The following is a 15,122-nucleotide window of genomic DNA, read 5'->3' on the forward strand; positions in this document are numbered from 1 at the left end:
GGATGCCAACTGATAGGATTAATAAACTTTAGCAAAAGTCAGCTAACAATGCAGCTAATGTAAGTACACTATTTTGCACATACAGTCCTTTAAAAAAAACATCCAAAAAAGCGCCAACAGTACATGTCGTGACTTGAATATTTACCAAGTATTAGCAACATTGTTATAAGCGCTAACACAGAGGAACTACTTTTAGCAACGCCGTGATTCCCGATAGCTAACTAGTTTATGCTGCTATATTGACATACTGAGCTGCTGCATCGCCTCTGAGTTGGTGAAAGTTAATTCTAGATGATAAATCGTGCCTCTCACCTGGATAATAGAAGGTTGTGGGCATAAACCCACATGTTGGTCAACGTTTACATCCAATTTAAACCCGCAGATGGCGAGAAAGACACGAAAAGACGCTAGTTTGCAACACTTTTTGTTATTTTTTTGTCACGTTTGAAGCGCATTTTTAATGCGTGTTGAGTCACCCCAAGATGCCAATGGACCAAGACAGTCAGGAATTGCAGGTAGGAGCTCGGTTTAATACAAAAATAAAGGAACACTGGTACAAAAGGCAAAAGAAAAGGCATGCCGAACGCACAAGAAGCTAATGCTAACTAGCATCGAGTTCAAGAGTTCAAAATAGACTTAGCAATAGTAAAGACATACAAGATATACCAACGTGATTGTTGCATGAGGCAAACAACGGATCAAGACAGAACTGAGGTCGAAGGCAGGCTTACCTTTTGTGTCAAAGATTTTGGAGAAATGTGTTCTGGCACAACTGCAGCCTTTTTTAGATGAAAATAGCACTTTAGATCCATTTCAGTCTGGATACAAAGCTTTGCACAGTACGGAATCTGCACTTTTAAAGGTTTTTAATGACTTGCTTTTAATGTCTGATTCTGGCAGCTCTTCCATTTTAGTGCTTTTAGATCTTACAGCTGCCTTTGACACAGTCGACCACACAATTCTTTTAAACCGCCTGAGAGACTGTGTGGGTGTCAGGGGGACTGCGTTAGAGTGGTTCAGATCTTACCTGTCTGAGAGGTCCTTCTCTGTCAGGCTGGGGGACGCCACCTCCTCTTCTGCCCCGCTTTACTGTGGTGTCCCCCAAGGATCTATTTTAGGCCCCATCCTATTCGCTCTTTATCTCCTCCCTCTTGGAGATATTTTTAAGAAACATGGAGTGTTTTATCACTTTTATGCAGATGACTGCCAAATTTATATGCCGATTTCAAAAAGCCACGGCCCCCTTACACCCCTTCTTAACTGTCTATGTGACGTCAAGGCTTGGTTAGCCCAGAATTTTTTAATAATGAATGAGGGAAAAACGGAAATTTTAGTTTTTGGTCCGGCCCTTACTGACTTGGGACCATTGCAAAATGATGTGCGTCCCAAAGTCACCAGCCTTGGCGTCACTATAGACAGCCATTTTAAACTAGACAAACAAGTCAATGGCGTTTTAAAATCGTGTTTTTATCACCTTCGTCTTTTAGTAAAGGTTAAACCGTTTTTATCTTTTAACCTTTTTGAACAAGTCGTGCATGCTTTTATTTGAAGTCGCCTGGACTACTGCAATGCACTTTATGCTGGCATTAGCCAAAAAGCTCTCTCCCGCTTGCAGTTAGTCCAGAACGCGGCAGCACGACTTTTAACAGGGGCCAGGAAACGCCAGCATATAACCCCAATTCTTCAGAGTTTGCACTGGCTCCCTGTTCATTTTAGAATTGATTTTAAAACATTGCTGTTTGTTTTTAAATCTGTACATGGACTGGCACCTCAATATATCTCGGACCTTATCCAAATTTACATTCCTGCGCGCGCTCTGAGGTCCGAGAGCCAGCTCCAGCTCGTGGTGCCCAAGACCAGACTTAAGACCAGGGGAGACATGGCCTTCTCTGTGGTCGGCCCTAAGCTCTGGAACACTCTGCCACTCCATGTTCAAACTGCTTCCACAGTGGAGTGTTTTAAGTCTCGTCTTAAGACCCACTTTTATTCTTTGGCTTTTAACACTACGTGAGTTGTGTGGTCCTCTGTCCTCTGTTGTCCTCTGTGTTTTTTATACACTTTGATTTTTATTTTACTGTTTTAATTGATTTTACCCTTTAAAATAGTTTTTAATCATATTTGTTTTTATATTGTTTTTATTGGTTTTATTTTTATTCATTTTTTGTTTTATTCAGTCATTGGTGGAGCATAATATTGTTTTTAACATGGCTGTGCAGCACTTTGGAAACGTTATTGTTGTTTAAATGTGCTATATAAATAAAGTGGATTGGATTGGATTGGATAAATACTAAAGCATCAATCAAAACACCGGTGCGCCTAAAAACAAGAGCAGGTGGAACAAATCAGAAACCATGGCAACAAGACAAAACTGGAAGAGTCCAAAATGATCGAAAAAACACAAAAGGACTCAAAAACCAAAACAATGTATGATCCGGGCGACGGATCATAACGATTCTTTTAGATGATTCATTCTGCATCTAAACGGGAAGATATAAATATCTCATCAGTCGGCATCCCATTGAGAGCAGACATTGTGTACAATAGTTGATTGCTGCTGCATGCTTAAAATGATCAAAATATGTAAATATTACATGTTATTTTGAATGTTAATACATTAACTACATACTTAAAGCGTGTATCTAAAAAACCCTGATGGAGGTTTTTCGATGTTTTCAGAGCGCTTTATAAGGTGGAATTGAGCGACTTCTATTGTCTCCATTGTTAGCAGTGTGCATTCAGATTATCGAACTCAGGTTGGGAGGAAGAGATGTCTGGAGGTTTGTTTGGAGAAGAAGAAAATCGAGTTATTTTTGGTTCCAGATGTGCAAACAACAGGCATGTTTTATTTTCCCGAAACGTTACATATTGCATTCTTTGTTCTCCTACGTTGGCAATGCTTGAATTCTGCATATTGATTTCAGACCAAGGCAGTGAATACCTTGGTTGTAGACCCAAATTGTGGTTTTAGAAAAGCTATTAGTAAAATATAAATTTTGCCTTTGCAGTTCTCTCACCGAGGAAGATGGCGCTCAGTTCGACACTTTTCCTGTTCTTATCAGAGTCAAACAATCTGGTGACAAAATCCAGCACTGCTAATTAGTCACAAAAACACAACATAACTACTTTGTCCTTTGGTCCCTGAATTTGTTTTTTTTTTCCCTTCCCGCTTAAAATGAATCCACTCAAGCATGTTGCTTAATGTGCGTGCTCGTTAAAAAGTGGGGATCAGCACGCGTTGTGACGTCTGAGGCGAGGCGAGTCTTAATTCTGCCGCTGTGGAATTTCACCTCTTTTATTCCCAGTCAAGCAAAATGAAAGACTGATTGAAGAAAAAAATGCCACCTGTCTTTGCAGGACATGAGGGGGAGCATTTCTTAGCTAACAAACACATTATAACGGGACTAGGAATGGGTACCGAATTGGGTACTTTTTTTTTTTGGCACGGACAGTATCCCGCCAGTCAAAGTTATCTGTCGGAGTTTGTTGGTGACTAACCCCAAGATGCAGAGAAGAAGGCAGGCATTGAGTAAGAAAACATACTTTAATTTAAACACTAAAAGGGTACTAACAAAAGGCGCGTTCACTTGGCTATGAACAAAAACACTTACTGTGACAGGAAGGATCTATGGCAGAGTGAACAGAAGTAGAAAAAGCTACAAGCCACAAGACAAGTAGTGGTGACATTGACACAACAATAATCCAGCACTGACAGGAGGACAAAGCAGGTAAAAGTAGGAGCGGGGCTGATTGACACCAGGTGGGGCCAGGTGCCAATCAGCCGCAGCTGAGGGAAACAGCGCCCAGGGAGAAAAACAGGAAACAGACAAAATAAGAGCGCTGACGGAAAAGAAAGACAAGAAACAAATACAAACGCAGAGAAAAAACTAAGACTGTCAGGGACAAGCCTGACATTATCATTAGCTTGTTAGTTGTTAGACTAAGGTGTATGGCCGCAAAATGAGCAAAAAAAGTGCACATCCTTTCAAAAGTTAGCAAAAACAAAACGACGGAATAAGAAGATTTTAGAGGAATAACATTTTTTATGATTTTTGTGGTAGAATATTTTATTGTGCGATTACTTGCAATAAAACACTTGATCATTTCCTGTCTGCCATTTTGGCTGGGTTGTGTTGGGTATGATTTTGAAAAATCAATAGTGACATCATTGCTCAGTTTGATGATTGAAATGGTGATGACGTTGACCTTTGACACTTCAAACTCATTAGTGTGCTCGTCCAGATAGTGTGTCCCAATACGTTTGCCAGTAAAAGAGCTTTATTTGTTTTCTGCTGCGTCGTCACTTTCAGACGCCGTGACTCGGCTCAACGCCACGACCAACATGGCCGCTCCATCCTTCAACCTCTCCGCCCTTGCCCCGTCCTTCACCGGCGCCGGCAACTGCAGCGACGCGGCAGCGGGGCATTCATCGCCACCGTACAACTTCTACGCCGTGCTGCTGGTGCTGCTCATCTTCTTCGTGGTCTTCGGCAACGTGCTGGTGTGCGTCGCCGTGTCGCGGGAGCGCGCCCTGCAGACCACCACCAACTACCTCATCGTCTCGCTGGCGGTGTCCGACCTGCTGCTCGCCACCCTGGTCATGCCCTGGGGGGTCTACCTGGAGGTCAGTACGGTTCTTGCACTTGTGGCTGTAGGCGACCTCCTGATCAAGATTGCAGTAGCTGCAGTTGAGTTCATCCGGAAAGTATTCACAGCGCTTAACTTTTTCCATGTTTTCGCAGGTCACAGCCTTACCCAGTAGCCCATAATGACAATGCGAAAACGCTTTTTATTTTTTTTGTGAGATTAATACAAATAAAAAAGTAAGAAATTACATGTAGATAAGGACTTACTCAGGGGTATTGTGTGTAGAATTTTGAGAACAAAAAACAATGTGTTGTGTTAATTAAGTGTGGGGCATATATATATATATATATATATATATATATACATACATATATATACATGCCATATATATATACATGCCATATATATATATATATATATATATATATATATATATATGTGTGTGTGTTTGTGTATATATATATTAATTATTTATGTGTATATATATACTGTGTATATATATATATATATACATACCGTTTTTCCTTGAATTGCCGCCAGGGTGCTAATTAATTTAAAACCTCTTCTTAATCCTGCGCTTACCAAAGGCATGCGGTAAAGGTAATTATGCGCTAATTATTTTAAAACCACTTCTCACTCCGGCACTTACCAAAGGCATGCGGTAAAAATTTCAGTGTGATATAAAGATACCATCATGAAAAGCACATTTAATAATAATAACGTTATCATGGTCTTAACTATACTTATAAATTAAGTCCATGCCAGCTCCTTCTGATCAAAAGAATCGATAACTTGTTTATAGATGTTTTCCTTATCTTTCTTCAGTTTTAAAAGTCTCTCTGTCTCGATGGAGATCTTCCTTTATTACCTCCTGCTTCGATTGAAAGTCCAGTTTAGAAAACTGCTATCAGACTGCTGCTGTCAGTTAGCTCGGCTCCTCAAGTGCGGGCGACGACAGAATTATCCTCGAACAACTCCCCCTCCCGTTCTGCTCCGTGGGTGATCTCTTTATCCCACCGCTGCCACCATGAAGTGTTATTGTATAAATAATACACTGGGTATTTAGGACTGGAACATGCTTTATTTCAGCCCGAATGTTTACATAGCCAGCATAGGAGTAGCGGTGTTACATCCTAACAGGTCCATCGTGCACCCCCGCGTCATATCCCTTCCCAGCACTTATCAAGTCACTCGTTGTCACTTCTTCTGCAGCCGCGTAGTCGCAAGAAGGATCACTAGTGCCCTCTACCACCAGGAGGCGGGAGTCGTTTAATGACTCATATTTGACACACACAGCTACGGTATATTAATAAAACATAGCTGCTTACTGTTCTTTTTAGCATATTCAATAGCTTGGACCTTAAATTCTACTGAATAGCTCTTAATCTTCCTCCCTTTATGCGATTTCAAATTACCGGTATTGAAATCAGCCTCCTCCATTTTGAAAATGATGACAGGGGAAGTGTCACTTGTGACGTCACGAGTTTGACCCGGCGGTAATACCAAGCATGCGCTAATTATTTTGCGAAGCAAGTTTGACCCGACAGTAATTCAAGGCAGGCGCATACTATATGCCCTGCGGCAATTCAAGGAAATACGGTATACAAAACCTGTTTTCATATGAGTTGGGAAATTGTGTTCGATGTAAATATAAACGGAACACAATAATTTGCAATTCTTTTTCAACCCATATTCAATTGAATGGACTACAAAGACAAGATATTTGATGTTCAAACTAATAAACTTTATTATTTTTTTTGCAAATAATAATTAGAATTTCATGGCTGCAACACGTGCCAAAGTAGTTGGGAAAGGGTATGTTCACCACTGTGTTACATCACCTTTTCTTTTAACAACACTCAATAAACCTTTGGGAACTGAGGAAAATAATTGTTGAAGCTTTGAAAGTGGAATTATTTCCCATTCTTGTTTGATTTAGAGCTTCAGTCGTTCAACAGTCCGGGGTCTCGGCTGTCATATTTTATGCTTCATAATGCGCCACACATTTTCCATGGGAGACAGGTCTGGACTGCAGGCGGGCCAGGAAAGGAGCCGCACTCTTGAATGTGGCTTGGCATTGTCTTGCTGAAATAAGCAGGGGCGTCCATGAAAAAGACGGCGCTTAGATGGCAGCATATGTTGTTCCAAAACCTGCATGTACCTTTCAGCATTAATGGTGCCTTCACAGATGTGTAAGTTACCCATTCTTTGGGAACTAATGCACCCCCATACCATCACAGATGCTGGCTTTTGAACTTTGCGTCGATAACAGTCTGGATGGTTCGCTTCCCCTTTGGTCCGGATGACACGATGTGGAATATTTCCAAAAACAAATTGAAATTTGGACTGGTCCAACCACAGAACACTTTTCCACTCTGCATCAGTCCATCTTAGATGAGGTTAGGCCCAGCGAAGCCGGCGGTGTTTTTGATAAATGGCTTTTGCTTTTCATAGTAGAGCTTTAACTTGCACTTACAGATGTAGCGAACAACTGTATTTAGTGACAGTGGTTTTCTGAAGTGTTCCTGAGCCCATGTGGTGATATCCTTTAGAGATTGATGTCGGTTTTTGATACAGTGCCGTCTGAGGGATTGAAGGTCACGGTCATTCAATGTTGGTTTCAGGCCATACCGATTACGTTGAGTGATTTCTCCAGATTCTCTGAACCTTTTGATGATATTATGGACCGTAGATGTTGAAATCCCTAAATTTTTTGCAATTGCACTTTGAGAAAGGTTGTTCTTAAACTGTTTGACTATTTGCTCACACAGTTGTGGACAAAGGGGTGTACCTCGCCCCAATCTTTCTTGTGAAAGACAGAGCATTTTTTGAGAAGCTGTTTTTACACCCAATCATGGCACCCACCTGTTCCCAATTAGCCTGCACACCTGTAGGATGTTCCAAATAAGTGTTGGAGGATCATTCCTCAACTTTAACAGTATTTATTGCTACTTTTCCCAACTTCTTTGTCACGTGTTGCTGGCATCAAATTCTAAAGTTAATGATTATTTGCAAATAAAAAATGTTTATCAGTTTTAACATCAAGTATGTTGTCTTTATAGCATATTCAACTGAATATGGGTTGAAAATGATTTTCAAATCATTGTATTCTGTTTATATTTATAACACAATTTCCCAACTCATATGGAAACGGAGTTTGTAAATGGGAAAAGGATACCCCGCTCTCTTCTGTGATCGGTTGTCATAGCGACAACTTTCAAGTCTAACTCCGCTCTTTTCCAATCAGTTTGTCGCATATTTCCCACTTGAGCCACTGAAAAAATACTTCATAGATCATTTTCTTCCACCCTTCGTACATTTTTTAAATAAAGACTTAATAATTAATGGCATCTTGTTGGGCAGACAATGACGTATTCACGTTGCTGGGCCAGGCGCCAACTTTCATGGCGTCACCAAGGTAACAGATCATTAGCCACGCCCCCAACTGGGAGCAAAAATAGGACACTGATAAAGTGCTCGTTAGAACTTTAGAGGTACAATGTGAATTATAATAACATACTGCATGGAGGACTGTTCATTAAGTATTATTGTGTTGCAAAAGGATAATATGAAGTACAGCATATTATCGAAACAAGAGACAAGTGGTAGTAAATGGATGGATGCTAACACTGCCACAGGTAGGGTCAAGAAACAAAAAATTTCTGAGCTACAAAAGCTAGCATGCTAACAGTACTATGCTAACAATAGCTTGCTTACAGTTAGCATGAGTACAATACCAAATAATATGACTTTGAGGTGTAAACCTGCTAAAAAGCTAAGATGCTAAAATGGTAACTGTACCAAATGTCTACTATCAAAATATACAACTGAGTTGTGTACCTGAAATTTTTTTAAAAATGTTAGCATGCTATTGTCAGCATGCGTCAAGTATCAAAGTATGACTGACCTTTAAACCTACAAAATTAGCTAAAATATGCTTCCACTGGCCGGATAGCGTCCAGTAACGAAGAATATGAACAAAACGAGCTAAAAACAAAAACAAAGCTAGGATGTTAACAGTACTTTGCTAACAATAGCGTGTTGACAGTTAGCATGATTGAAATACCAATATATATGACCCAGAGGTGTCCATCCATTCATCCATTTTCTACCGCTTATTCCCTTTCGGGGTCGCGGGGGGTGCTGGCGCCTATCTCAGCTACAATCGGGCGGAAGGCGGGGTACACCCTGGACAAGTCGCCACCTCATCACAGGGCCAACACAGATAGACAGACAACATTCACCCTCACATTCACACACTAGGGCCCATTTAGTGTTGCCAATCAACCTATCCCCAGGTGCATGTCTTTGGAAGTGGGAGGAAGCCGGAGTACCCGGAGGGAACCCACGCATTCACGGGGAGAACATGCAAACTCCACACAGAAAGATCCGGAGCCTGGATTTGAACCCAGGACTGCAGAAACTTCGTATTGTGAGGCAGACGCACTAACCCCTCTGCCACCGTGAAGCCCTGACCCAGAGGTGTATACCTGCTAAATTGGCTAAAAATTTAGGATGCTAATGTTGCATGCTAAAATGCTAACTGTAACATGCGTCAAATACCGAAATATACAACTCCAATATGTGTTCCTGAAAAATGTGTTTAAAAAATGTTAGCATGCTAACGTCAGCGTGCATCAAAAACCAAAATACGGCTACGGTTTGTACCTACAAAATTAGCGAAAATATGCTTCCACTGGCCAGATAGTGTCACGTAACAGAGAATATGAACAAAATGAGCTAAAAAAAAAAGTTAGCTTGCTTATAGTACTGTGCTAACAATAGCATTATTGAAATACCGATATATACCACACAGAGGTGTATACTTGCTAAAAAGGATATAGAATAGAACAGAAAGTACTCCATTGATCCCTGGGGGAAATTCAGCACCACAGTTCGCTCACAATAGACAATAATAATAATAAATAATATATAACGTTTAGGGATGGCGTGGCGCAGTGGAAGAGTGGCCGTGCGCAAACCGAGGGTCACTGGTTCAAATCCCACCTAGAACCAACCTCGTCACGTCCGTTGTGTCCTGAGCAAGACACTTCACCCTTGCTCCTGATGGGTGCTGGGTGGCGCCTTGCATGGCAGCTCCCTCCATCAGTGTGTGAATGTGTGTGTGAATGGGTAAATGTGGAAGTAGTGTCAAAGCGCTTTGAGTACCTTGAAGGTAGAAAAGCGCTATACAAGTACAACCCATTTATCATTTATTTATCATTTATAACATACCGTATTTCCTTGAATTGCCGCTGGGGCGCTAATGAATTTAAAACCTCTTCTCACTCCTGCGCTTACCAAAGGCATGTGGTAAAAGTAAGCCTGCGCTAATTCTTTTAAAACCTATTCTTACTCCGGCACTTACCAAAGGTATGCAGTAAAAATGTGAGTGTGATGTAAGCTTGGACCTTAAATCCTACTGAATAGCTCTTAATCTTCTTCCCTTTATGCGATTTCAAATTACTGGTATTGAAATCAGCCTCCTCCGTTTTGAAAATGATGACAGGGGAAGTGTCACCCGTGACGTCACGAGTTTGACCAGGCGGTAATACTAAGCATGCGCTAATTATTTTGGGAAGCGAGTTTGATCAAATTAAAATTAAATAAAATTAATAAAATAATAAATTAATAAAAATTTATTCTGCATCCCGATACCATTTGAGCGACGGCCCGGGGGTTGGGGACCACTGGTGTAAATGGTGAAGAGCGAAATGAGCTAAAAGCTAGCAATAACATGCTTACATTTAGCATGAATGAAATACTAACATGTCACACTGAGGTGTATACCCGCTAAATTACTTTAAAAAGTTAGCATGCTAAATTTAACATGCTAAAATGCTAACTGTAACGTGTCAAATACCAAAATATATTGCACTGAGGTGTGTACCCAGAAAAAATGTTAGTATGCATTAGGTACTAAAATAAAATATGACTGAGGTGTATGCTGTGCCTACCAAATTACAAAAAAAAACTAGCATCTAACGTTAGCATGCTAACAGTCATCATTCCTCAAGTACCAAAATAGTTGACGCTGATGTGTATGCCCGTAAAATCAGCAACAACAAAAAAAAGCTGGCATTCTAATGTAGTACATCCATCCATTTTCTTCCGCTTATCCAAGGTCGGGTCACGGGGGCAGCAGCCTAAGCAGGCAAGCCCAGACTTCCCTCTCCCTAGCCACTTGGTCCAGCTCTTCCCTGGGGATCCCGAGGCGTTCCCAGGCCAGCCGGGAGACATAGTCTTCCCAACGTGTCCTGGGTCTTTCCCGTGGCCTCCTGCCGGTCGGATGTGCCCTAAACACCTCCCTAAGGAGGCGTTCGGGTGGCATCCTGACCAGATGCCCGAACCACCTCATCTGGCTCCTCTCCATGTGGAGGAGCAGCGGCTTTACTTTGAGTTCCTCCCGGATGGCAGAGCTTCTCACCCTATCTCTAAGGGAGAGACCCGCCACCCAATGGAGGAAACTCATTTTGGCCGCTTGTACCCGTGATCTTGTCCTTTTCGGTCAAAACCCAGAGCTCATGCCAGTGGTGGCCGTGGATGAAGTGCTGGCTGTCCAGAGTCGAGACCCGGGGTGGAACGCTCGCCTGTGCATCGGTTGGGGACATCTCTGTGCTGCTGACCCGTCTCCGCTCGGGATGGTCTCCTGCTGGCCCCACTATGGACTGGACCCTCACTATTATGTTACATCCACTATGGACTGGACCCTCACTATTATGTTAGATCCACTATGGACTGGTCTCCCTTAGAGGGTGAAGGTGTGTGTGTGTGTGGGGGGGGGGTGTCCTCTCCAAGGTTTCCCATAGTCATTCACATTGACGTCCCACTGGATTGTGAGTTTTTCCTTGCCTTTTTGTGGGCTCTGAACCGAGGATGTCGTTGTGGCTTTTGCAGCCCTTTGAGACACTTGTGATTTAGAGCTACATAAATAAACATGTAGGCAGCACGGTGGAAGAGGGGTTAGTGCATCTGCCTCATAATACGAAGGTCCTGAGCAGTCCTGGGTTCAATCCCGGGCTCGGGTTCTTTCTGTGTGGAGTTTGCATGTTCTCCCCGTGACTGCGTGAGTTCCTTTACGGGTACTCCGACTTCCTCCCACATCCAAAGACATGCACCCGGGGATAGTTTGATTGGCAACACTAAATTGGCCCTAGTGTGTGAATGTGAGTGTGAATGTTGTCTGTCTATCTGTGTTGGCCCTGCAATGAGGTGGCGACTTGTCCAGGGTGTACCCCGCCTTCCGCCTGAATGCCGCTAAGATAGACTCCCGCGACCCCAAAAGAGAGAAGGGGTAGAAAATGGATGGATGGATGGATGAATGGATAAATAAACATTGATTGATTGATTGATTGATGACCATAGGTGAGAATGGGACCGTAGATCGACAGGTAAATTAAGAGCTTTGCCTTCCGGCTCAGCTCCTTCTGCACCACAACAGATCGAGACTGAGGACGCCCCACCGATCCGCCTGTCGATCTCACGATCCACTCTTCCCTCGCTCCTGATCAAGACTCCGAGGTACTTGAACTCCACTTTGGGCAAGATCTCTTCCCCAACCCGGAGATGGCACTCCACCCTTTCCCGGACGAGAACCATGGACTTGGACTTCCAGTCGCTTCACAATCGAACCGAACCAGTGAGAGCTGAAAATACTGGCCAGATAAAGCCATGAGGAGCACATCATCTGCAAAAAGCAGAGACCTAATCCTGCGGCCACCAAACCGGATCTCCTCAACGCCCTGACTGAGCCTAGAAATTCTGTCAAATGTAGTACAATCGCTGGCATATTTTTGCTGAAAGGATTTAGTAGAGAACATCCACGATAAAGTTTGCAACTTTTGGTCGCTAATAAAAAAGCCTTGCCTTTACCGGAAGTAGCAGACGATGACGTCACGGGTTGTGGAGCTATTCCGATCCTCACATTGTTTATAATGTGAGCCTCCACCAGCAAGAGCTATTCGGATGGAGAAAACGACAATTTCCCCATTAATTAGAGCGAGGATGAAAGATTTGTGGCTGAGGATATTGATAGCGAAGGACTAGAAAAAAAAAAGGCGATTGCATTGGGAGCGATTCAAATGTTTTTAGACACATTTACTAGGATCATTCTGGGAAATCCCTTTTCTGCTTATTGTGTTGCTAGTGTTTTAGTGAGTTAAATAGTACCTGATAGTCGGAGGGGTGTGTCCACGGGTGTGTTGACGCCAGTCTCTGAGGGAAGTCCTGGCAGCTGCATAGACGGCGCAAGCTCCGCAGATCTCCAGTAAGAGGCGACTTTTTACCATAATTTTCTCACCGAAACCTGCCGGTTGACAAGTGGTCGGGAACCATGTTCGCTTGACCGCTCTGATCCATAGTAAAGCTTCACCTCCGGGAATTTTAAACAAGGAATCACCGTGTGTTTGTGTGGCTAAAAGCTAAAGCTTCCCACCTCCATCTTTCTACTTTGACTTCTCAATTATTAATTGAACAAATTGCAAAAGATTCAGCAACACAGATGTCCAGAATACTGTGTAATTGCGCGATGAAAAGAGACGACTTTTAGCCGCGAGTGGTGCTGGGCTAATATGTCCCCTCCAACCCAAGACGTCTCGCGCACGCTTCATCATTCCGCGACGTTTTCAACAAGAAACTACACGGGAATTTTAAAATTGTAATTTAGTAAACTAAACCGGCATGTGTTGCAATGTTAATATTTCATCATTGATATATAAACTATCAGACTGCGTGGTCGGTAGTCAGGAACGTGCACATGACTATAGAGGGGCAGGGGCTTAAAGTCAAAAAAAGTACAGGAAATTTTTTGGGTCCTTTACACTATATGGAAATTAATGTAAAATAAAATTTTGCTAATAGGAAGCTAACTACTTAGCTGTGTGTTCTTTGTAGGTAAAAGTATGGCCATTTCTTTTGTGTCAACAAATTATTGTCATAATTTGCCATGTTAGACCCGCTCGACATCCATTGCTTTCGGTCCCCTAGAGAGGGGGGGTTGCCCACATCTGAGGTCCTCTCCAAGGTTTCTCATAGTCAGCATTGTCACTGGCGTCCCACTGGATGTGAATTCTCCCTGCCCACTGGGTGTGAGTTTTCCTTGCCCTTTTGTGGGTTCTTCCGAGGATGTTGTAGTCGTAATGATTTGTGCAGTCCTTTGAGACATTTGTGATTTGGGGCTATATAAATAAACATTGATTGATCGATTGATTGATTATTTCACATTATCATAGGCTTGAAAGACATGAAAAACAACAAAACACTGATTTATTATTAAACTATTTATTGTTAAAGATAAGCATTTTAATATTGAACATTGAACAGTGCAACATGAACTTTGAAAAAAAAAAATACCCAAATGGAAAAAACTTCAATGTGAAAATTTGTCCTTCTTCCCTTAACTTGATGAAAACACCATCAAGTTGTAACTTATGGTCTTTCTCACTTAATGCTCAGACTAAACAACTGAAACGCAATACAACTTTATATCTAAACCTCTACTGTGAGAGAAATGTGATCCCCGTAAACACAGTGCATTTTATTTTGAAAATTAACCCGGTGTTTTATTTTGTATTTTGTACACTACTTCCTGTCCCGCACGATCCGCTCTGCTCTGTGCGGAATAGATGTGCCGCGCTCAATTGAAGCGCCGTGCTCCGACGTCCGGCAAAAACAGAAGCTGACACATTGAAAAATAGAATAATACAGCGTTTTTCTGAAATATTACCCGTATTAGATGCTGAATAAGTGGATGGCGACTAGACCATAACTCACAGGTTCAAGTTGCTCCACTGTTAGTCTCCTCAGGCCGCAGTTGGCTCTCTCTCCTCTCTCTCTCACTCACTCCCTGGCCCTCTCTCTCTCTGGCGGAAGCGCAGGCTCTAACAACCCGGTATTACAAGAAAATGTGGAGTTTTTGTATCGCTGTTTTTTTGTTTTGTTTTGTTTTTTTACATCCCTAACAGGAATTTATTAATGTTGTTTAAAGAAAAAAAAACACAAAAAAACACACACAGGCAGAGGGCACTTTTTAAGATGAGGCAAAAAAGGGCAGGGGCTCAAGCACCCATAGGGCCCTATGTGTGCATGTGCCAGTCGGTAGTAGTGGGTTTCAGTAGGCCTTTAAACACACCTGTTTGCAAATTATGATGGTATGACATTATGTGAGTGTTTGATATTCACGTGTGGTCCAAGGTGGTGGGCGAGTGGCGCTTCAGTCTCATCCACTGCGACATCCTGCTCACGCTGGACGTCATGATGTGCACCGCCAGCATCCTCAACCTGTGCGCCATCAGCATCGACAGGTGCGCTCGCTCGCTGTTTTTATTCCTGTTTGAAAACGACGCAAAGTCCATCACATGCTTTTGGTCCTCCGGCTTCCCTTACCTGCCACACACGGCCCAGAAAGGAGAAGGAGGGCTGGCAGGAGCAGGAAAAGGGGATGTTTGATGTAACGATGTGAACTGTCATACAAACTTAATAAGAACAAAAGGGACTTAAAGTGTGTGTTTGTGTGTCAGATACACGGCGGTTGCCATGCC

General features: G+C 42.5%; 1 protein-coding gene across 1 annotated transcript in view; it reads left to right on the plus strand.

The window, feature by feature from the left end:
- drd2l (dopamine receptor D2 like) overlaps positions 1 to 15,122 on the plus strand; it is a 49,567-nt gene that overhangs the window by 13,005 nt on the left and 21,440 nt on the right. Inside the window, exons 2-4 of the mRNA XM_061881875.1 lie at positions 4,308 to 4,621; positions 14,776 to 14,885; positions 15,102 to 15,122. The exon at positions 15,102 to 15,122 is cut by the window's right edge and continues 116 nt beyond it. Coding sequence (XP_061737859.1) covers positions 4,308 to 4,621; positions 14,776 to 14,885; positions 15,102 to 15,122 — 445 coding nt within the window. The remainder of the gene's footprint in view (positions 1 to 4,307; positions 4,622 to 14,775; positions 14,886 to 15,101) is intronic.

The sequence above is a fragment of the Nerophis ophidion genome, linkage group LG21 (genome assembly GCF_033978795.1).
Source record: "Nerophis ophidion isolate RoL-2023_Sa linkage group LG21, RoL_Noph_v1.0, whole genome shotgun sequence".
In the NCBI taxonomy this organism is placed as follows: domain Eukaryota; kingdom Metazoa; phylum Chordata; class Actinopteri; order Syngnathiformes; family Syngnathidae; genus Nerophis; species Nerophis ophidion.